The sequence below is a fragment of the Sitophilus oryzae genome, unplaced genomic scaffold, assembly GCF_002938485.1.
Source record: "Sitophilus oryzae breed Bouriz unplaced genomic scaffold, Soryzae_2.0 scaffold_1802_pilon_pilon, whole genome shotgun sequence".
NCBI lineage: Eukaryota > Metazoa > Arthropoda > Insecta > Coleoptera > Curculionidae > Sitophilus > Sitophilus oryzae.
Genome location: NW_022146505.1, coordinates 863808 through 887645, shown reverse-complemented (window position 1 = coordinate 887645; position 23838 = coordinate 863808). Strand labels below are relative to the sequence as shown.

The following is a 23838-nucleotide window of genomic DNA, read 5'->3' as shown; positions in this document are numbered from 1 at the left end:
TGAATTTTAACCTGTAAGACAGTGATGTATGCGGCTTACTGAGAAATCAAATTATTAAAGAGAGAAAAACGTAAGTTGGGTTAATAATTTTTGCTAAGCGGTATTGCCGGATTTTGCATCAAAATTTTAAACTGCACAAGTAGGCGATTCCGAAAAATGCATCTAGGGTTGGAACTTTATTTTTCACAATTATTTATTCATTTTACTATAGCTGTAATGGATTATATTTAGCTTAGATATATTATCTTCATTTCAGTAGTATACATGAAAATTTTTAATATAATTTATTTTCTTCTACACACATTTTCCTACAAACCTAAAAACCGACAACAATGTATGCCGCTTTTTATTTTGTCTCTCTGTCTGTTAATCGGTCATTTATATTATTCTCTGTCTTACACATTAAAATCCAGACCACACTTCTAAAATGACCAGGTCTGTATAGTCATATCATTGCGGATTTCTATTCTTTTTATTATTAATTAACAAATTAATACATAAAAAAGAGAGAGGCATGGCACTCGAAATGTTAATTTCAATAAACAGTAAACTGAAATCGGACCTTATTCTTTAGCTAAAAGACATATTTGTCAAGTCAATATCTCCTTAGTTGAATGAATAAATGTCATTTGACTGGTGTAAAATAATTATAATTTTTTTTATTAATATGATATATTGCAAACAATTTTATTCGAACTGAAATTAAATCATACCAAAAATCCATATAATATTTTAATAATCTTAAGGCGCATTCTTACGACTCTTCTACTTGGCAAGTATTTTTTATTGGCATACAGGAACTGGCGAGAATGCGGCTTAGTTCCTATAATAAATATAACATAGAAATTCTGTATAGATGCCCGACGCACCGTGTATACCCTGTATTACATATGTTTGTCAAGTACACGAGTCGTGAGAATGCGCCATTAAGGAAGGAGACCTTTACATAATGATAAATATTTGCCCAATTTTTTTATTGTTTTTTTTTAGCAAATAGAACAAATTTAATCTTGTATCACATCCTTATGTTTATTAAAAAAATCTGTTTGGTTCTAATTACGCGTTCTCACGACTCGTGTACTTGGCAAGTATTTTTTATTGGCCTAGAGGGTCTGACGGGAGTGCGGTGTAGTTCCTATAATAAATAACTTATACCCTGTACACCAATTACAAATGTTTGTCAAGTACACGAGTCGTGAGAATGCGCCTTAAGAAGAAACATTGTTGATTGGATTACTTTTTTCGTAGATATTTACAGAATAAAATTATAATATATAATATTTTTAAGTTTGTTACTACTTTCTTTTAGTTCCACAATTTGTGTGCTGACTATTTTCTTCTATTAGTAATGGAATCAATAGGCACATTCAAAATAATGTTATTTACAATATGAAACAATATATTTACAATCTCTAGAAACCATACTAGTAATGCAGTGAATGAATGTTACGTTCATGGTAGGGTTAGGTCGAGGGTTAGGTGAACCCTGTTCTGCTACATATCTACCATATTCCCAAAACTTGTCAAAAAATGTGAAGACTCTAACGATGAGAATGTGTGTTATGTCGTGGAGGCTCAAGTTCGTTTACTTGAAATCAGTTATGTAAAAAATATTTGTTTATTTAGTATTTGGAGCATTTTTGAATATTATGCCATAATTTTTTTTTGCGAAAATGCATAATTTTTAGTTTTTCAACTTTAGAATAGCTGAAAAGTATAGCAAGATTTGAAAAGTACTCGGCAATTGGAATTCGTAAACAGACGCGTTTTAGCTTACAGTGTTTTGATTGCTTTGGTTAAGTTTGTTTTGGTTTGGTTTGGTTTTTCGGTCCATTTTCGTTTATTTTCGTTTTTTCTCGGTATGGTATTGATGTCTAAATTACAGTATCTACTAGGTTAAGTTCATACCTACACAAGAAAAGTGTTTAGAATGTAAAGCAGGAACACGTACTCATGTAACTGATTTCAGTTATTCTAAAGTCGGAAAAAAAGAGAATAATGCATTTCCGCAGAAATTTTTTTATGATTTTGTGTTTGAGAAAGCTTCTATATAATGAATGTTTTATTTTTTTAATAAGTGATTTCAAGTAAAAAAAAATTCACCTGTAGTGGACCACTGGGGGTCCACCTGGACTTCTTTGGGAATCACTGATCTAGACCATACTATATTGAACATTGAACACTTTCTTACATTGAATATTCTCTCATAGATAGATATCTCATTCCATCTTGTTTCGCCAAGCATGGAAATATCGGGAATCAAACTCTGAAAAACGATTCCCGAAAGAAAAAAGTTGAACACATTTTATTGAATCTCTAGAGAGGGACATATCCCACTTGGCAACGCTCTTGCATAGTGGTGTTTATGATAGAATCAAAGACTAATAAAAAAAAGCCGCTAAAATCCTTATGTAGGCGACGGGTCTTTAACTACTACGTTTTCTGTCATCCCGTTCCCTCCGATGTCGTGTTTTCGCTGTAGCGCCTGAAGCGTCAGCGGCGGCAACAGCGGGAAGTTGAGTCCGGCCGCCTGCTGAAAATTGGCAACGTGCTGCAAACTCTGCAGCAGAGCGGCCGAGTGTTCTTGCGCTTTCCTGCGCAGCTCGGCAACGCTGGACTGGCGCTGATCGCTTCCTACGGGCGAGCCTTGAGACGATACTGCCGGTCCTGCTTCGGTAGAGGGCAGCAGGTGGGCAGGGGACAGGCCGCTTCCGAGGGGTTTGATCGGACAGCAGGAACACAAACCGGGGAAACCTGGAAGAAAGTATTTTTTTTACTAAGAACGCTTAAAATTTTGCTAAAATATTCATTAATTATTTTAAGTTCTAAACCAAGGCAATGAAGTAGGTAAATGTCTAACAGTACTGGATCCGGCTGCAGAATTATGACGCTGAGTGCATGTTGTATCAAAACCTAATTATTAGGTATATTTATGAATAGGGGAATATACTTTTAACAGGGTACCAATCAAAAAGTTGCCCCAACTATGTTGAATTAAAATAATTAAATAATAATAACTGATTTTGGAGATAACATTACATCGATAAATTTTTTTGAATATTTTTATGTCAAATTAAAGCTATTTTTATTCTGTGCATGATGTTATAAAAGTTCCTCTCAAAAAGTTGCCGCAAATAGGGGTTGCCACGGTTTAGAGTCGTTCCCGTGAAATACTTTAAATATAAAAAAGTTTATTTTTTAGCTCTCCATCTGAGAAAGGAATATAATACAGGCTGTTCCATTCTGTCCCAGTCGTTTATCGTTTTAAAAGCAACAGTAACTGATGGTATCCATACATACATATATTATGAATAAATTACTAATTTTTAATGAAATGATAAATTTTGTTGGCTTTTTATAAATTACTCTCCCTTTTATAAAGGTGACATCATTCCCTATACAGATTGAGTCTTAATTAAGTGCAAATATTTTTAGGTGAAAAAAAAATTAAATTTTGAATTTTTTGAAAAAAATTTTGGACATTTTTTTAATTTTTATTTCAAAAACATATTATCTTCATAATATGGCAATATAGGCAGTCTATTAAATTTACAAGAAAGAAAACTCAGTGAAAAGTGGGTCTCAAAATTTAAGCGAAAAATACATTTTTTTAAATTTTCAAAGTAAAATATCTCGGTTATTTTGGACTTATTTGAAAAACGGTAAAGAGAAAATATGTGACTTTTATCGAGATCTACCCCCCTGAAAATATTTGCACTTATTTAAGACCCACTCTGTATAACTTTTCCTTCAAATTACACAACTTATTTTTATTTTTTTCTTAGAAATTAGGTCCGTTAAGTAGTAAGCTATGTTAAACAATTTCTTTTTAACTTAATCAGAAGCGTATAGTGGCAGTGATAAACGATTTTTTCTAAGTAGGCTATGAAAAATTTATTTGGATTTTTAGTATGGTGCAAGTACATTTTCGAGATATCTAAACCTCAAGAAGAAATTACATTTAATTAACAAACCTTCATGAAGCCACTTTGATAAATGGGCAAGTTTTTTACAACCATATTTAGTTTTTCTTCAAAAAATATTAATTGTTATCAATAAATTTACCGAAATATATGACCACGGAATAAATAAATTTGTCACGGACAAACAGACTACCATTAGCTATTTTTGCTGCTACCTTGAGAGACAACTACTATTGGTCAAAAAAGCGAAAAATATATTTAATATATAGATTGTTAAACATTGGTATACTTTTGTAATATAGTATGATCGAAAAAAACAGCACTCAGTTGGCTTGGAAATGAACGTCGAAGACATTCCCATATGCATCTATAACATTCATCATATAATTTTACATATAGAATGACAGCGACCTTCATTTCATAGCCATCGCTGATGCTGTTTCTTTTTGATCATATTGTATTAAAAATAAAACAACTCTTTTAAATAAAGTTTTCAAACTTCAATCAATAAAGCGAGTTTTTAGGCATTTATTATTTTAAATATAAATATTTCACAGATGTCAGAGAATCACAAAAGTCAAATTTCACGTAAACCAATTAATAAAAATTATCCCATATGTAGCGGACTTTATCTGTGCCACTGTATACATTTATCGGATAAATTAAACAGTAAGTTGAGCCCATTTAAACAGTTGTTTTTGAATAAGAAAAATACCAGCATATACGGACTTTGCATATCTGTTTGAAAGAATGATTTTGCATTAAATATTGACAATTTGCTGTAACTTTTTTAGTACATAATCATTTATTATCTATATAAGTTCTGAGGGAGACCTCTCGTCTCTAAAGAAGTCTAAGTTGTTAGACTTTTTTTTAAATCATATCATAACTTATTCAATAAATGTCATTAGACTTGAACGTGCGAAGGTTGTCTCTCCCAACGCAACACATTATTGGTTCAGTAAAAATTCGCACCTGCTGTCTCTAAATTTATCCTCGCGAAACTTTATAAGTTGAAAATTTGATCAAGCTCCTGTAAAAATGTGCTGATACAGCTTATCGAATTTTAATAATAGTAAGTGGATTACAGAAAAAATGAATCCAATAAAGAAACTGTTGGAAAATTCTAAGCAAAACTTTTAAAAGAAACTGCAATTTTCTTAGAATAAATCAGTGGTATTTAACTTCATATTAAAGGATACTGGAAATAAAAAATTTAAATTCATTTAAATTAAAGATAAAACTATAGAATTTTTCAAGAAAAAATTGGTAGTCTGACTAGAATACTTCAAGTCGTAATCTATCTTAAGTTTTTTTCTTACTATGTATTATTATTAACTTTGGTAACTTGTGTCTAATTATAACTAAAATGTTTTTTGAGCTTTGGAAAGCTTTGGAAACAATACTACTAACATTTATGATAATAAATTATGTAAAAAAAAGTTTTTGGTGATATCAAAATGTCTCAAATCATTTGGAACATTGAAACGTGTGCAATTATGTTTCATTTAAAGAAATGCTTATAATATTTACCTTTTAAGGCTGGAAACAAAGGTGGTGAGAACTGCGAGCTAAGATGTGAAGCCAAATGTGGAGGAAAGAACAAAGATGGCGAGGAATTTCTAGCAGCTCCATCCAAAACAGGCCTAAAACCACCAGGACCACTGTAAAAAAATAATAATTATGATAACTTTGAATACAAAGACTAAAGAAAAAGATGAAAATTAACAACATTTAAAAATAAAATATGTGGGTTTAGTTTTAATAGATTGTTTTAAAATGTTGTAATGATATTTCAATTAGAGGGGGAGACGTTAAAAATATAATCGTAACTTGTTCATAGTGTTGTAATTTCTAAGTTAAAATACCCAACTTATTTCGTGCAAAGTGTCATAATCACGACAATAATAAAACTAATTTACGTTTTATTCTTGCAGATCTTTCAGAAACATTTTCTTTTCTTTATAAACAGATACGTTAGCAAACTTAACAACTAATTTCCTGCAAGCACAAATAAATAAGCTGATTAAATCGGGCACCAGTTCCCCACAAAAAATAAATATTTGAGCGTTTGAGGATAAAATTTCCATTAATTTTTAATTTCGTCTTTTTTCGAAAAGACCCCTCCATTGTCCGATTTTAAAACACTGCCACAGATTAGCATCGCTGAATTATTAGCCGAAAAAAGTCGGCTCTCGACGTCGCTTATTGCTACGGCCCGTGGGCAAAGTCGCTTCTCATTTAAATCTATGGAATGCAATCAGAACCACGTAAGTATTTTTTCTTTAGGAATTCTCCAAATAATGCTGATTTTCCCCCAAAAAAAATCAAATTGCTTTTATATCACAATATATTTATATTGCTAAATACAAAGTTCTTGCCTTGAGTTGTTATATTTTTCAATTTTCGAAAGTCGAAAAAAGAAAAAAAGGAATAAATTGTTATGTTTGTCGTTTAGAGGGGGGCCAACTCCAATTCCCACGCCCGTTTTCTGGGCCTACACTTCATCAGATGGGCTATTCAGAGGGAAGTTCAAAAATAACAATTGTTGACAAACATAACGATCTTCTCCTTTTTTTCTTTTTACAGTAATTTATATTAAAATATGTAAAAAAATGTGTATATCTTTATATTATATATTTATACTACAGCTATGAAGAATCCATCTTTGCAATTAAATTAATATAGATGATGATCTCATATTTCAAACGTCGGATTCGAAATTATGATTAATTAAGTTAATTAATGATATTTTAGAAATAATTAACAAAGTTAAATAAAAATTAATAACATAATTTGTCTGGCTATGATCCACAGTTGTTCCTATCCTATGTTGCACAGTCTATTTCCTAGTTTGAAAATATTGGAAAATAACTAAAAATAATTCAAAATTTAGGATTTTTATTGCTTTTTTTTGTACAGGGTGGCTCAAATTGGACGCACTTAAAGGGAAACTCTTTTCTATAGGAGATAGACGAAAACTAAAATCGGTGTCTGGAGCGCAATTTTTATCAGAAACATGATGGTGAAAACCGCATATCGATATCTGTTATCGTTTCGGAGTTACGGGGTGTTTTTCAAAAATGTGCATTTTTAACAAATCGCTGTAAAGTTTTTGCTATGGAAAATTTTGTATTTTTATCTAAATATTTTCAAAGCTGAAGTTACCAGCAAAATTTTTGCAGCCAATTTCGAGAATAATTGAATAGCTAACCAAAATCCTAGCCGTTAGCCGTCGAGGCGGCCGGAAGAATTTTGGGGAAAAATAAAGGTTCTTATTTTTAAATTGTCCGTATAATCTAGATAAGAATTAGAAGTACTTAGCAGTTATGCGAAGATGTCTTTCAGCCCTACTGATGTGTTGAATTCCGCGAGAAATGTTCAAAAACGGTCCCGTCTGTCCACAACAGAAGACATGTCAAACACCTGTAGCAAAATCTCATGTCTTGATTTGCTATTTAATTTTATTGTTGTTCGATATTGTTTAAATGTGTCGATGTTGTTAAATATAGTTTGAATTGTTATAAAATTCTGCATCTCTCATTGCATATATTATTTTCGATTTAAATACTGCTCACAGCTTGATTTTTTTTGCATTACAGTCGGTGCCATCAAAGCCTACTTCTATATCTCGAAGAGGTATCGAGCAACATATCAAGTGTGCTATATTTTTAGAAAGGTAATTTTAAATTAATTTCAATGAATTAAAAATATACAAGGTGTCTCATATAAAAAATCAAATTTTCTGTTGATAATTCTGAAATTATTAATTATAAAAAATATACTTAAACCATTAAATTCTATGTAAAAAGGTGCTTTGGAAATGTTTTCATAAAAATACAAAATTCTCCATTGCAGAAAAGTTACAGAGATTTGTTAGAAATGCACATTCTTGAAAAACACCCAGTAACTCCGAAACGGTAACAGGTATCGCATCGATATGCGGTTTTCACCATCATATTTTTGATAGAAGCATTGAGTTCCAGGCACCGATATTAGATCTCCCATAAAAGCGTCTAATTTGACACACCCTGTACCATGTCACTTCGAATGAGAATATACATTTTTGATTATCTATTACGAAATAAAAGTCAAAGATAAATAAGTAAGTAGCCAACAGGTGATATTGTAACTTTATAACTTTAAAGAATAAAGGGAATGAGAGAATCCTACACAAATTTTTAAATCAGGATTGTTAAACTTCAAATTTTTTAAAAATCAGCTTTTTCAACAGAACCAGTGTTTTTTTAATTCTGTAATTTTGTACTTTTCGAGAAAAAAAACGATTTTGAGAGACGACATACAAAAATCGAAAGAATATTAATTTACTTTTGATTCAAGAGTCTATTAGGCTGTACTGTTCGGGTCGCTCTCAGGGGTCGGGTAAAGCGGGTTTGTGGCCGAAGGAAATATATATTATATTTGAGAAATCTGCCTAAGGCTTAGCCCGATTCTGTCGTGAGATTCGAACTCGAAAATGTCGTGTTAAGCCACACCCAAAATTCCAAACACACGTGCTTTGATTAAGGCTTGATTAAGGTTTGCAGAGCTTCAGCATTTGCCATAAAATAGCGAGCAATTTGTTACAAAACCATATAAATTATATATCACTGTAATCACAAAACTTCAATCTATTTCCGTACTGTAACGGAATTTTAAATTATGCGTTTATTTTCGAGAAAATTTAGTCCAAACAAGGAATATTTTGTTGATGTTTGATCATCAAAATCTTAAAAATATAGAAGTTATCTAAAAATGTGCTACAATACGGATATAGTATAATCCTTTATCTTTAAGTTCCTTTTTCATTTGTGTAAAAATACCTAACCAGTTTTACATAAAACGTTAAATGCCGAACGCTTGTTTTGCTATTTTTTCGGACTAGTGAAATGGACTCTTAAAGTATCAATAAGTGTCATGAGGTCGTCTTTAGAACAGTTTTTTTAGAGGTGGATGTTATTATCAACCTAAGAATCCATAAGGAATTTGATAATAACTTGATAATAACGATAATATTGAAATAAATAATAAGGAACTTTGATAATAAGAAACAGCTAGCCTAAAGTGCCCCAAAATTAAAATAATAAGGGTAGATAGAAAAGGCCAAACAAGGAATATTTTGTTGATGTTTGATCATCAAAATCTTAAAAATATAGAAGTTATCTAAAAATGTGCTACAATACGGATATAGTATAATCCTTTATCTTTAAGTTCCTTTTTCATTTGTGTAAAAATACCTAACCAGTTTTACATAAAACGTTAAATGCCGAACGCTTGTTTTGCTATTTTTTCGGACTAGTGAAATGGACTCTTAAAGTATCAATAAGTGTCATGAGGTCGTCTTTAGAACAGTTTTTTTAGAGGTGGATGTTATTATCAACCTAAGAATCCATAAGGAATTTGATAATAACTTGATAATAACGATAATATTGAAATAAATAATAAGGAACTTTGATAATAAGAAACAGCTAGCCTAAAGTGCCCCAAAATTAAAATAATAAGGGTAGATAGAAAAGGCTGTGTGGTAGCGCCCGCAGGGGAGAAAAGAAAGCTGATTTTTAGCATTTTAAATTCCACTCCCTTTAATTTCCCATTACGTCCCGTCGCACCCTCCGATTTAAATAAATAATAGAGCATTTTTATGGTGGCGCGGCGGTCGGATCCGCCGCGCGCACTTGATTCGATCACGTGCATTATTAAAGCGGAGAAGAAATTTTCGCAATTACTTTACGTACAATGGCGACATGAAAATTTTAGACCCGATTATCGGCGAGAATTAATTGAAATTTACAGTTGTTTTAACCGAAAGTTTGCCTAGCCAGCAGCGAACGTACAGGGCTTTAAAAATATCGGTTTTGTTTTATAATAAATGCGATCGTTAAGTCTAAGTGTTTAGTTTTTAATGATTTAATTAAATTTGCATTTCATTATTTTTTTATTAGAGTTTTATACCCATATACTACATTATATTCCATGTACCCCCTATAACTTTTTTATTTTTTCAGATAAATAAACGAGACTTGGTACGTTAGTATATGACATAAATCAGGATTGATTGATATATTCAATTGTTTTCGGTCACTTCCTGTTTCACCGGAAATGACTACAACTTTTGATTTTTAAATGGCAACCTCGGTAATTTTTACTTTCTTCTTCTTCTTCCGCTTACTCTTAGACAGCATCTACAATATGCGGAGAACTCTTCGAGGCAGGACAAGGTTGCATTTTGTCGCCCAACTTTGTCGTATTTCGATTTATTTCCAGTTATCTTGACCCACTTCGGTTTGCCTCGACCTACTTTCGATTCTTAAAAGCGCCTGAAAACTACTCGTGAAGAGGGCGTGGGGGATTTTTTTGCGTTTCCTGCTGACCCGTTCAATTTTGTTTCGTTTTGAGTAATTTCCAATTTGGCGGTATCTGTACCCGAGGCAAAGGATTTTTTTTCATAAATCTCAGTGAAATAATTAAACCTAGACGTTTCTAAAATATTTTGTTAATTACATCTCGTTTTATGTTGATATATATTCCACAAAATTAATATTTGAACATGCGTTTATAATATGTAGAGTAGATATTTAGGAAAAAAAATTTCATTCAATCTGCAGGAATATAATTACATTATGTTTATTATTAATTTTATTATAATGAATTATTATATCAAATTGTATATGTTATGTTTGTTTACGCGGCCTTAAGAGATTAATATAACAGTAGTATTGCTTTATGAGTAATACTGGTAACATTATCGATATATCGAGATGATTGGGGAAATTATTGATAGACCCATTGACAATAAAATATTTTTTTACATATAATAACATGGTTTGATATAAATCCATTCAAAAATAAGAAATAATTAGACGATTTTTTAAAAAGTTGAACACCGTGGATATAACCTATAAAAGGCGGACCGCCAGAACAGTTAGTCACTGCGTATTGCCCAGCGGTTTTGCGATTTTAAGTTTTGGAAATATATTTTTTACTGTGTTGTAATTAATATTGTTAGACAATAATTAAAACTAAATATTATTGTGTAACCTTAGAGGAATAGCCAATTTAATCTACCATCGGTAACTAAATGCACTGTTTTTGATTTTTCCTATTAGTTTAATATAGTGGTATTTACATTACACTCCATTAGAAGTTAATGGTATTTATTCATGCACCATGTTTACTTATTTTTGGTACCACACACTTAGTATTTCGAGTCAAATTGTCGTTACATGAATGACCATGGCACAAAATTGAAACTTAAAGTGCTATTTTTTTCGAGTCAAACTCTCGATATGAACCGCATGTTACAATTTCAAATAAACCATATGCGAAAATATCAAAAGTTGGCATATGATATTTCATTCTATTAAGAATGTCACTTTCTATCAAATGAAGTAAAAAAATACCGAGGGTGCCATTTAAAAATCAAAAGTTGTAGCGTTGCGCATAAAAAAGAAATAATTCTATTTTTATTTCATTTAGAATAAAACTAATTAGTTCATCTCATTAAAAACATTTAATATTTAAATGGTATTAAATGATCCATGTTTCATAAAGTTAAAAATAATTAGAAATATGAAAATTATATTTTTAAAAATTCTGCTGTATATTTCATAAAAATATTTAAAATTAACAAACATAGAACTAGACTAAACAAAACAAAAAATATACTAATTTTAAACAGCCTAATGTTTCCGTGTACAGAAGCTGCTGTAATTAGCTTCGCATAAAACTAGCGTCGTTTCCTCTGAAACAAGCTGTATTTTAGTTTATTCATATAATTTATTTAAAACAAAGAGCTCGTTTCAAACGTCCAAAGCGACTTCATTTTTCATTATCTTTTTCGGATCCCTTAACGAAATTATATTCGCTGCATTTTACGCTTTACCTTATTTGTCTTTCACAAAGGGACTCTCGCTCGAGAGAAGTATTTTCATTAGAATAATTTTCATAAGCTTATTTACTTTGTGAATTTGCGTGTTTTTTAAGTTGGTTTTTCGTTTATTATTTGATGTGTATCAGGGTCGTACAAAAGAATAGAATATTTACAATTTAAAATATTTTAACAAACTAGAAGTAGTGAATTTTTCTTATTATTTTAGTCGTATATTGGATGCGTCTTAAACCCTATAACTTTTTTATTTATTTTTTAGATAAAAAACGAAATTTACTACAACTTGATTTTTAAATGACACACTCGGTATTTTTTTACTTTATTTTAAAGAAAATAGCATTCTAAATAGAATGACGTATCATATGTCAACTTTTTACATATTCCCATATGGTTTATTTGAAATTGTAACATGCGGTTCATAACGACAAATTGACTCGAAATACCAAGTGTGTAGTACCAAATTATTCGTAAAAAATTCTTTTTCCAAATATGCTAACGAGCCACCCTTGTTCCATTTGAAAAAATTGAGATATGATTAAAAATAAGATTTGGGCATCTTTTAACCGACCAGGACAAGACACCGAAAAATATTAGACGATCAAATCTATTTCTCCAAGGCTCCTTGATTAAAAATTAGTGTTTTTAACACAGCCATGGAACTCTAGATTGAAACTTAAAATACGATTTGTTTTTAAGCGAAAATGTCAAAAGTTGACTTATGATATGTCATGTTATTCAGAGTGTCATTTTCTATCGAATAATGCCGAAAAATATACCGGGTGTGCCATTTAAAAGTCAAAAGTTGTGGTAATTTTCTGTGATACAGGAAGCGACCGAAAACAATTTAATACGTCAATCAATCCTAATTTATGTCATATACTAACGTACCAAATCTAGTTTTTTATTTGAGAAATTAAAAAAGTTAGAAGGATGAGCCACTTTTGAGATGGCCTATTTTTTTACCCCGGTATATTTCAATTATTTTGACTTAAGCTTCATTTAGAACCTCGCAAGTAGTGAAATAAATTAGTGGTTTCCATTAGCGTAGAAGTTTGTTCCTTTAGTTTCAATGTAAGCTTTCAGAACGTCTAAATTAGTGGTACTCATTTTCAATTAGTAGGAAAAGTCAAGAGAAATTGTGGTTAGACATTGTAAGTTTATTATTGTATAAGCTAAATATTAGACTTTCTACTGACTACACTACTTACTACAGCAAGCTATTTAACCACTTACTACAGTAAGCTGTTGCTAGGATATTCTTTTAATTTTAATTATGTTCTTTAGACAATGTGAATGATCGTAAACTAAAATGTATAAAGTGTAATTGAAACTACTAATTTATTCCACTAATTGCGAGGTTCGAATGAAGTGTTTTTATATTAATATATTGTTCATTATTTTATGTTCTGTAACACATATTTTTTTGGTTTTATATCTATAATCTTTGTTTTTGTTTATTTGTGTTATTCTAATATTTTTTAGCATTTATATTATTCTAATAAGATATAAAAATAAAGAAACAAATTTATTACTTTCTCAAATGTGGCAATCATGTATCTTTTAACGAATTGTTTAGGGATTTAAAAACTTTTTAAAGATTATTTAACTTCATTTTGTATATTTTTTGAGTCTTTATTAATGTAGTAATTGCTTATTTCTATTCTCCTTTTTTATGTTTTTTTTTCAAAATTTCCTATGCTTTATTAAGTCAACCACAGCTTACACGAAGAAGCAAAAGGGCGAGTTTCCGTAATTCGCAAATATGAAACCGGCTACACACCGAGCCGTACGTCGATTACCGAACGTGCCAATGCAAACTAGATCAAATTTAATTATGCCGTTACCTCCCGGACGCCATGTTGACGCAAGCTTCGAAAATCCCCCGATTCGATTTGACGAATGCCGCTCGGCGTAAGTTTCTCTCCGGTTTAAACACGCCAATTTTAAGTTAGCGTTCAAATGAACATATGTACGCCAAGCAAGTTTTATTTGGTTTCGTAACGGTCACTTTGAATTGCTGGGTTATCCGGTTTGTGTTTGAGTATGTTTGTTAACTATGTTGTTGCAGGAACTGCGATTGAATTAATTAGTCCACTGTAGTTTTAGAGAGAGATTATTTTATTTCTAAAGGGTAATGTTAACTTTTATATGCGTTTTATAATTTAAAAAAATAATTACAATATATGAGAGATTTTAATTTGAAAATGAAAATATATATGACAATAATATTAAAAAATAATGTAGCTTAATTAATAAAAAAAATTACAAATACAGTTCATGTCAATACATGTTCAAAGTCAATAAACTTTTAGTCACGTGATTAAGCTTGACCGGCACAGCGTTGCCCACTTTTACAATTTTTTTTAATCAAAATATTTTAGGAAAAAAATTAATTATAAATATTTAAACTTAAGCACTTAAGCACTAGGAACATAAAGGGCCATTACTACCGCTTTCCCGTTCAAAATATTCTAATAAAGTTACGATCAGCTTTTACGGCTATTAAGTTATCTTGGATACTAAAAGAGGTTTTAGAAGAATGTTCGACTGCGAAACACCCTGTATAAATTTTTAAAAAATCTTAAAATATGTAAAAAACAAAAACAAATATACGTGTTTAAGCGTTTTTTCGGAAACTTGACCGTTTTTTAAATAAAAAATATTGTAATATTTGAGGGGTGGTTTTACCCCCTTGGAACTGGAATTTCGAAAAAACCCTTCTTCTCGAACCTTTACACCCTAGAATCAACCTGTATGCCAAAATTGAGCTTCTTACTTTGAGTGGTTTTAACAGGATCGTTATGTTTTAAGAAAGTTTTTCTTTTATTTATTTTTAATTGTACACTAAACCGTTTAGTGTACAATTAAACATGGAGAGATGCGGTCCTGTGGCAATTTCTGCGGCTGCTTTTGTCGTATTATGCGCTGGGTACCTACATGCTTGAAAAAAGAAATTCAAAAGAATTTTGTTTAGTTTTTAGTTAAAAAACATTATTTCTTGATAATATGGCAACATATTATGTAGTAGATTAAAAACAAAATAAAGCACAAAATCATCTTTTTTCGAAATTTTTAAGGTAAAATAACTCGTTTATTTTTTTACGTATTAAAAAACGGTAAAGAGAAAATATGTTTCTTTTATCGAGATCTACCACCCCGTAAAATATCTGTACTTATTTCTAGGACATCCTGTATAATATGGCGAATGGCCCATTAGTGCGAGGAAGTCCAATTTCATCGTTGGTAGAGATGAAACATTTTTTATACAGGGTGTCCTAATATTCAGTGGACATACTAACGAACTACTACGTATTTTTGGAATCAAAATAAGTTGATTGGACAGAACTTACCTCACGAAAGTGCTTAATTTGTCCGCTAGAGAGCATCAAACCTCAAAAAAAATAAACACATTTTTCGACTGATAAGTCTGCTAGTAAACATTTTTAAGCCTAAAGTATCACAACACTATTTATTTAAGCTAAAAACTCGTAATATACAAAAATATAGTGTCAAAATGAATGATAATGTCACAAAAATAAATAAATAAATGTGGCAACTTGACATTTTTTACAGTAGAGTTATCACCTCCCGAATGGGAAATTTAAATTGCAGTTACTCAGCCCGGCGCCGAATAAGGCCATGGTTGGAAACAATGAATTTAAAAATCGCGCCTTCGATTACGTAACTAAAATTTAATTGGTATCAAATATAGTGCAATTTTGTTTAAATAAAAAATAAATACCTCACCTGTTCTTCATAATTCATAGTATTATGATATACATATTGTCTTTAAATTAAATGTAATTTAAATTTTGAACTTTGAATATTCTTTTTCTTGCTGAAGAAAATAAAAACCTTACCTCTCTTCTCTTGGAGAGGTAGTAGGAAAAGACCACAGCACTATTCTTCGGACCTCTATGATTATTAGCTATTACAAGAAGATATTGGGCAGGCTTTAGAGAAAATCGTCCATGAAGATCTGGATATCTGGTTTCCAATGATTGGTTGTCTGGCACATTGTCTTATAATTATAGAATATTTGCAGAATACGTTTAAAGGAAACCTAATTGGGATATATCACACCATTAATTGGCCTGCCAATTCGCTGATCTTTCGTTGACATATCAGGAGATAATTTGAACCATTTTATTAACTATTCTTGTCGTTGAGTAATGAATAGTAAACAAAACATACGCCGCAAATACTATTCTCAACTCAACTAATTCTTTTGTAGATTATCATTCTAATTTAGAACCCCTTTTAAACCATACAAATTCCTATAAACAAAATGTGACATCGAATTTGACAATGACAATTATTTAAGACTGGAAAGATAAGTGGAATTTTTTTTATTTGATTTAGAAAACCCATCCGAAAATTTTAGCCACACTCACGAATTGTCTTTTAATATCACCAGCCGAATAAACTATTATACAGGGTGTCCCAGAAATAAGTGCTAGTATTTTAATTGGTAGTATATTTCAACCCCCGAAAAACACGCGTATGAGGTTTTTTCGCAAAAAAAAATTGAAAATTCGTTGTTTTTGTTAAAAACATAATTTCTTGATAATATGACAACATAGGTATTAGATTCAATTTAAAAGAAAGAAAATCCAAAAAAAGATCCGGTGGTTCTTAAAATTTTAGCAAAAAATATTTGTTTTTGGATATTTATAATAATAATAATAGCTCCCGTATATAGCGTTTAACGCCTTGGGAGTAGCAAGGTACAGCTTGCTATACTAGAGCCGTTCGGTATACAAGGAAGGTAATGTGGCTACCACTACGCTTCAACCGCCTATTATTACCTCAGGATTGTGAATCCCAAGTACTCATTTAAGGCTGAGTCGACCTAGGTACCCAAACTATTTTTACTTTAATAAAAATAGTCGGTTGATGAAATGCCGGGTATGGGAATCGAACCCACACCTTGAGATTGGTAGACGAGAGCCTGTACCTCTACGCCACCGGGCACCCTACAACCTTTTTTGGATATTTTCAAAGTAAAATAACTTCGTTATTTTGGACTTATTTGAAAAACGGTAAAGAGAAAATATGTTTCTTTTATGGAGATCTACCAGCCCTTAAACACTTGCACTTATTTCTGGGACACCCTGTATAGTCACTCACTGGGAAAATAAGTACAAAAAAATTTCATTGCCTCCTGGACTATAAAGAGACACTCATTTTTTAGAATTTAGCGCTTAGTTTCTTTCAATGAACACAATCCATGTTTACAAAATCTTATATCCGAGTCTTCGTTGTAAGAAAACTATCAAAAGACATTGCCCATTAGAATAAATACGCTGGAAAGGTATGCCTTGAGAAAAATTGGTTTCCCTTACAAAGGCTCCCAATTTTAATACTCAGATGAAAGAACGTACGCGAGTATACGGTAGGATTTTCATGTTTAAAATTTAAAGGAAAATTTGCTTACGCTCTTGGGGGAAACTACATTTGGCTGTACAAAACGGATCTATAAAACATATAAATTCTATATTCTTTCTGTGAAGTGCCATATTACATCTCTGAAAACGCTGAGAGCGGCCCGCCCCATCTCTGACAAGAAGGCGATTTTAAATATTCATCGAAACAGACACAAAGGAGGTAATATTGTAAAACAAATTTTACATTTATTGAAACAAAAAGGGAGAGAGAAAAGTACAAGATGGCTTTAAGGAGCAAGTTTTAAAACGATTCTAATATTCTTTAAAATATTGTTGCTTTCAGCTTGATGTATGTACAAAGAAGTATAAGTTTGTTTAAGCTTTTTTTAAACAAAACATTTACTGAATATTTTAATATATGTGCAATTTAAATTATTTTGTCGTAAATGTGCCAAGATTAACTGAACACAAAGCCAAGGATAGATCTGGTATGTATATAATCCAATCTACTCGCCCTTTATAGAGTTATCAGCTAATCTGTGATCATCTATCGCTCTAAAACAGTTCAAAACAACTTCGTACTAAGCAAAGAGAATAATTAACAGCTTATCAGTGCTATTTCCATAACTATCCCGCTCTAAACTCGGCAACCAATGTTGAAAGGATGGAATTACCGTATATGACGTTGAGATTTGCAAGTATAACGATTTCTAAGTCAGTAACTGTATTCAAGAAATATTTGTTAATTAATATAATAATTTATAACTTATAACTAATGTGTTTTTTGTATTTCGTTCTTTTAAGGTTTGCCAAAAAATTCAGTTTGACATACCGACATTTCCTATAGGCTTGGTGAATTTTAGTTGATTCCAAAAAATTCCGACCGTGGCGCTGTATACGGCAGAAATCATAAATTTTTGCTATGTATTTCACACCGTCCCGGTTATATAGTTCATGTTCATCGCATTAAAATAATATTGAAATCGTGGCTTTGTCATAATATTTAAGTATTTTAGTTTTTTTGCTAGTGCAGCTATTGAGATTATAAAACACACAGGTACAAAATTTGTGTGATGTAACGCTGTTTTGGGTAGTAAAAAATGATTGAAAAAGAATTCGAACTAGGCGTCGTTTTGTGTTGTGACAATTTTAAATGTTAATAAAATTGACAAAAAAATGTTAACGCGTAAAGGAGAGCGTAATTAGGGCGTTGCTGGGTGCAATAACATTCAACAACTCAACTTTCCCGGATATTCAAATTTACCGAAACAGCCATTTTATAGCTTCATAATTTCTCACACCGGTTTGATCAAAAGCAGAAAATGGATTCAAGCAGTTTGACAAAGCAAGTGAGTAAACAAAGTACTCGTTACATAATAAAAAAATTAAATAGTTGTTTCTTTTTGACGCCCTGTCTATTATTAGTACTGTATGTGACTTCTCCAAAAGAAAAAAAAAATACATCAGGACACCATCATTCAAATTTCTGTAAAAAAAATAAAGATATGTGAATCATAGGTTTATAAGTTATGAATTCATGAAATAAATCTGCCCAAAATACGAAATAATACATATCTGGCTAAGCCACCAGATACGAAGCGAACTATAACGAGGCGAATAAAGCTTATTTTGGAAAAGTATAAATCCGTTCTTAAAAATAAAACGCAAAGCCCCGAAACGCTATTGTCTTCTTCATCAAATATTTTCGTTATTCGGCTTTAAGACGCAGGGCTCTGGAGTCCTGAGGGAGGCTCTAAAGTAAATTCGACTCTAAACATTTTAAGGGAGGGGGCGCCCGCCGCGGATTTGCCATCAGGGCGAGGCGGATGCAAACATGTCAGCAAACATTATTAGAGATGTCAAATAAGCCCGGTCTTCGTATATCGGCAAATGTAATAGAAGAAACGTGACGTTTTGATTTATTTATACGTATGAGCCCGTCGCTGACAAACAAATGGGTCCGGATGCAAACATTATTTCCGCGAAAAATGTCAACTTGTGTTTTGTGGCTGTGTTTGGAATTGTATATAAAGAAACACTTTACATTTTAATATCGACAATTATTGTGTAGCATTTTATTTCTAAAACATCAAATATTGTTAATAAATTTCAATGCTAATTGACTATATCATGTTTTAATAACGTTGCAATTTTTTAATTATTTTTTCAAATGTGTTATTTGGCATCACCGCGACCTTATAGATCTATTGTGCCCCCTGTTTTGAGTTATAACTCATCATACAATCCCATGGCTATGAAAAAGCTCAATATCTCAGATGGTTTTAGAGGGGGTAGTTCTCCATCCCTGATATCAGTTGTACTAAAGGTTATGGCACGAATGGTTGTCGTCTCGGCGCACTCAGTGATGAGGTGTTCTGGTGTTTCCCCTATTTCCCCATAGAATTTGTATTCGCAATTGTTTCTTATCTTTGAGAAACAGTGTCCTCTTACAAACCCCGTGACAATCCGAAGATTGTTCTTACTTAAATCAAGGAAAATTTTCTCGGTCGTAAATCCTGAGAAACTTCTTAGAGTGTACTACTGTAGTAGTAACTATCAAACCTAGTCAAACTTCCATTATTTTACATTGATTTAAATAATGGCTATACCTTTGTTTTTTTTGGAAAAAATCTTGGAAAAAATCTCTCCACTCAAACTGTAGAATCTAAACAAAAATAAAATTGTAAATAGTCTTTACTCTAAGCAAATTTCATTAGCGAACAAAAATGCTTAACGTTTTAAGTGGCTTATCAATTGGCTTTTTAAGGCTCATGAATGTCATTTATAGGCTCAAAACATTTCGGCAACGATAATATTAATAACGTTAACTGAACTAACGATATTAAAAATAACATATGTAATACTCAAGTATACAAACAGAAAAAAAATTGTAAAAATACCCTAATGCTTTGTATTGCCTCCCTTGGTTGCTATAACTGCCTGTATAGACCATTATTGAGGCTGCATTTATCATATTATTATTTTATTATGTTATGCTTTTCCATTCTTCTTTAAGAACCAAGCGAAGTTTATTTAATGAAGCTGGTAACGCTTCGCGACCTTTAACCCTCCTGCCAAGCATTTCCCAAACGTCGAATATGATGGGCAGTTCATAGTAGTATATAGTTCACAATATTTACTAAATCAGGCTTGTCATATTGAAAAATAACTTGAAAAAGAAATGGCAATTGAAAAAATTGCAAATTTTTTGTGGAAAGTTTATTTCGCTCTTAAAAATTAACCAAGGCATGTATTGACATGATCCAAAAAACAAAATGCTCAGGAGACATTGTTCTGACCGTAAAATTATATTTTAGAAAAAATTTCAAACAAAATTATTGCACAGGGTGTTTTAAAAAAAAACAACCCCTCGATTAACCCTGTTTAATATGCAAAATACTAAAGTTTCTAAAAAACTGAATTTATGAATTGAAATTGATATAGTTGTATACAGCTTGCTAAAAAAATCATGAAAATAGGGCTAAAAATAACAAAAATATAATACTTTAAATTTGATAAAAAATTTCTCCGTTGCGTTTTTTTGCATCTGAGCGTATTAGACTGTATTAAAAAGGTTCTTTCAACATAATTTTTGCGTTGTTACAATCTACTCTGTGTCCTGTGTCCCATGAAAGCTTACACATCTTAAAATTGTGAAAATCACACTTTTTTACCTAATAACCTTTATGTTCTTTAATTCGAACATTTAAACGAAATACCCAGAGAATTTTATTGAAGAGATGAATAGAGAGAGGTATAGACACCGGGTGCGAAAAAATCTAGCCGGCTACGACCCAAAGCTCGGCGAGTTAGAGCGCGGCCTAATCTGGCAAATCCCCGCTAAAATAATAAACAAATTAACTCGACTAATACCAGCCGCCGTACGAAAATTCCGTGTCGGAAATTTCCGCAAACGCGATTTGGACCCGGAAAGTTCTCCTTTGATCTTACCTGTCTGTTAATTAGCTGATTAATTAATTGCACAGTCGCTCTAATTCGCCCGCTGTTTATTTATGAGCAGCAGCAGCTGAGCTCTAATGTAATTAGGGGCAGGTGTGTGTGAGTGTGAGGGCGCGATTCCTGTTTTCCTTCCCCGGTCCCGCCCACCTGGCGGGGTAGTGGTCCAGAATCCGTTCGGATTATCTATTAAATAGTAACGGGTTAAATCGCGTTTGCCGTCCGCAATCAAATGCCTGATTAATCAGTCCATTTTGGCGAGAGATTCGGCCGGGTCTGATTTGATAGAGGCGAATCGGATTTGGTAATAATATAACGATTGAGCAATCGAAGAATTTTTTATTGACTTATACTTCATTAAGAGTCCATTTCACTAGACCGAAATAGTAGCAAAATAAGCGTTCGGCATTTAACGATTTATGTAAAATTGGCTAGGTATTTTTACATAAATAAAGAAGGAAATTATAGATAAGGGTTTATAGTTTATACTATATCCGTATTGTATACTATATCCGTATCGGTTCTTGTGATGGTCAAACATCAACAAAATATTCCTTATGTTTAGACTAAATTTTCTCGAAAATAAATTAAAATTCCGTTACATTGAAGTTTTGTGACTACAGTGATTTATAATGTATATGGTTTTGTAACAAATTGCTCGCTATTTTATGGCAAATATTGAAGCTCTGCAAACCTTAATCAAAGCACATGTGTTTGGAATTTTGGAAGTGGTTTAACACGAATGGATTCTGAAATATAATATAGTTATATTTCCGTCGGCTACACACCCGCTTTACCCGACCCGTGAGAGCGAACCGAACAGTACAGCGTAATAGACTCTTAGAGGTTTTTTGTAATAACCTAGGAGAATAACAAAAATATCTATTTTCCTTTGTGGCCAAAATAATTTATTTTCGCTAGTGAGTTTGATGCATAACTGCATCGGGCTCAAACAATCGCTCTTTTTTTTCCATAACAAGGGGCCGTCCTCTGCCGGAAACACTGCGACCTGTGAGGCCTATTGTGTTTATCCCCCTTCTATATCTGCACCCATTCTCCTATCCCTGTGCCCTGCACTAGTTTATGCAGGTCCTTGATAGGATAGGAACATAGTTCCTCCGGTTCCTCGCAATGACATATTATGTGCTCCGCTGTTTTAGGATCTTTATCGCAGAGTCTGCAGCAAAGACTTCTTTGACACAGGTTGAGCTTGTTCAGGTAACACTTGACACCCATGTGTCCTGTCAAGAGACCTGTTGTAATCCGCACTTTATTCCTGCTAAGCATTAGCAGTTCTTTTGCGGTTTTAGAGCTAAGTCCTTGAATAAAAGCCTTGCTGTGCCTGTGCCCCTGTCTGTTTCTCCAATGGACATTGTGCTTTTCTCTGATCCAGAGTTTTAGTGCACTACGGGCCATACATTTGGGTATTCCCAGCACTGGCTATGGACCAAGATAGGATGCCGATGATCCCTGCCTAGCTAGCTCATCGGCTTTTTCGTTGCCTTGGATGCCGTTGTGGCCCGGCACCCAGAATAATTTAATTCTGTTCCTTCGTGCCAGAGCTCTCAGTTCACCCAGGTATTCCCAGACGAGTCTCGACGATACCTTTGGGTTCATAAGCGCCCCAAGTGCCGCCTGACTGTCTAAGCATATATTGATGAGCTTACCTGAATAAGTTCTTCTATTATTTTCTCTCGCACATTGTAGAATGGCGAAGATTTCTGTCTGGAATACGGTTGAGTGTTTACCCAAGGAAAAGAACAATCGCTCTTTGTGGAAAAAGTAAAAATTACTTATTGAAGTGACAACGTTTTTTTAAAAATGTTATGTCTTCTCTCAATCTAGTCTAGAGGATAAAGAAATTGGATGATGATATGGATTCTTCTAGTACCACTATCAGAGATGTTCTAGAAAGTAATCTGAATTTTTTCTTTTACTTGACACTCATACAATCAGAATTGTTCTTTTCCAGTATAGGCTTGGTGCATTTCAGTTGATTTCAACAAACTCCGACCGCAACGCTTCAACGGCAGAAATCAGAAATTATCAGTATATATTCCATGTCGCCTTCCCGGTTACAGTGCGTGTTGATCGCATTAAAATAATATTGAAATCGTAAAAAGTATATTAGTTTTTTGGTAGTGCAGTTATCTATACTAATATATAAAATCCTTAACTGATTGACAGACGTCACGATCACGATCCTGCTCAAACCACTCAACGTAAGAAGCTCAATTTTGGCATACAGGTTGATTCTAGGCTGTAGAGGTTCGATAAGAAGGGATTTTTCGAAATTCCAGTTCCAAGAGGGTGAAACCACCCCTCAAATATTACAATATTTTTTATTTAAAAAACGGTCAAGTTTCCGAAAAAACGCTTAAACACGTATATTTTATTTTATTTTTTTACATATTTTAAGATTTTTTAAAAATGTATACAGGGTGTTTCGAAAAATCTGGTCATTGATTAATCACGATCCTGCTTAAAGCGCTTGACGTAAAAAGCTGATTTTTGGAAAACAGATTTACTCTAGGGTGTAGAGGTTCGATAAGAAGGGATTTTTCGAAACTCGAATTCTAAGGGGGTGAAACTATCCCACAAATATTAAAATATTTTTTATTTAAATTTCGGAAAAACTCTTAAACACGTATATTTTATTTTGTTGTTTTACATATTTTAAGAT

General features: G+C 32.3%; 1 protein-coding gene across 1 annotated transcript in view; it reads right to left on the bottom strand.

Annotated features, from left to right (window-relative positions):
- Window positions 1-1791: 1791 nt before the first annotated feature.
- Window positions 1792-23838, bottom strand: part of LOC115883030 (dorsal root ganglia homeobox protein-like) — a 141454-nt gene continuing 119407 nt past the window's right edge. Inside the window, exons 7-8 of the mRNA XM_030901306.1 lie at window positions 5457-5587; window positions 1792-2754 (exon numbers count right to left, since the gene is read on the bottom strand). Coding sequence (XP_030757166.1) covers window positions 2408-2754; window positions 5457-5587 — 478 coding nt within the window. The 3' untranslated portion in view covers window positions 1792-2407. The remainder of the gene's footprint in view (window positions 2755-5456; window positions 5588-23838) is intronic.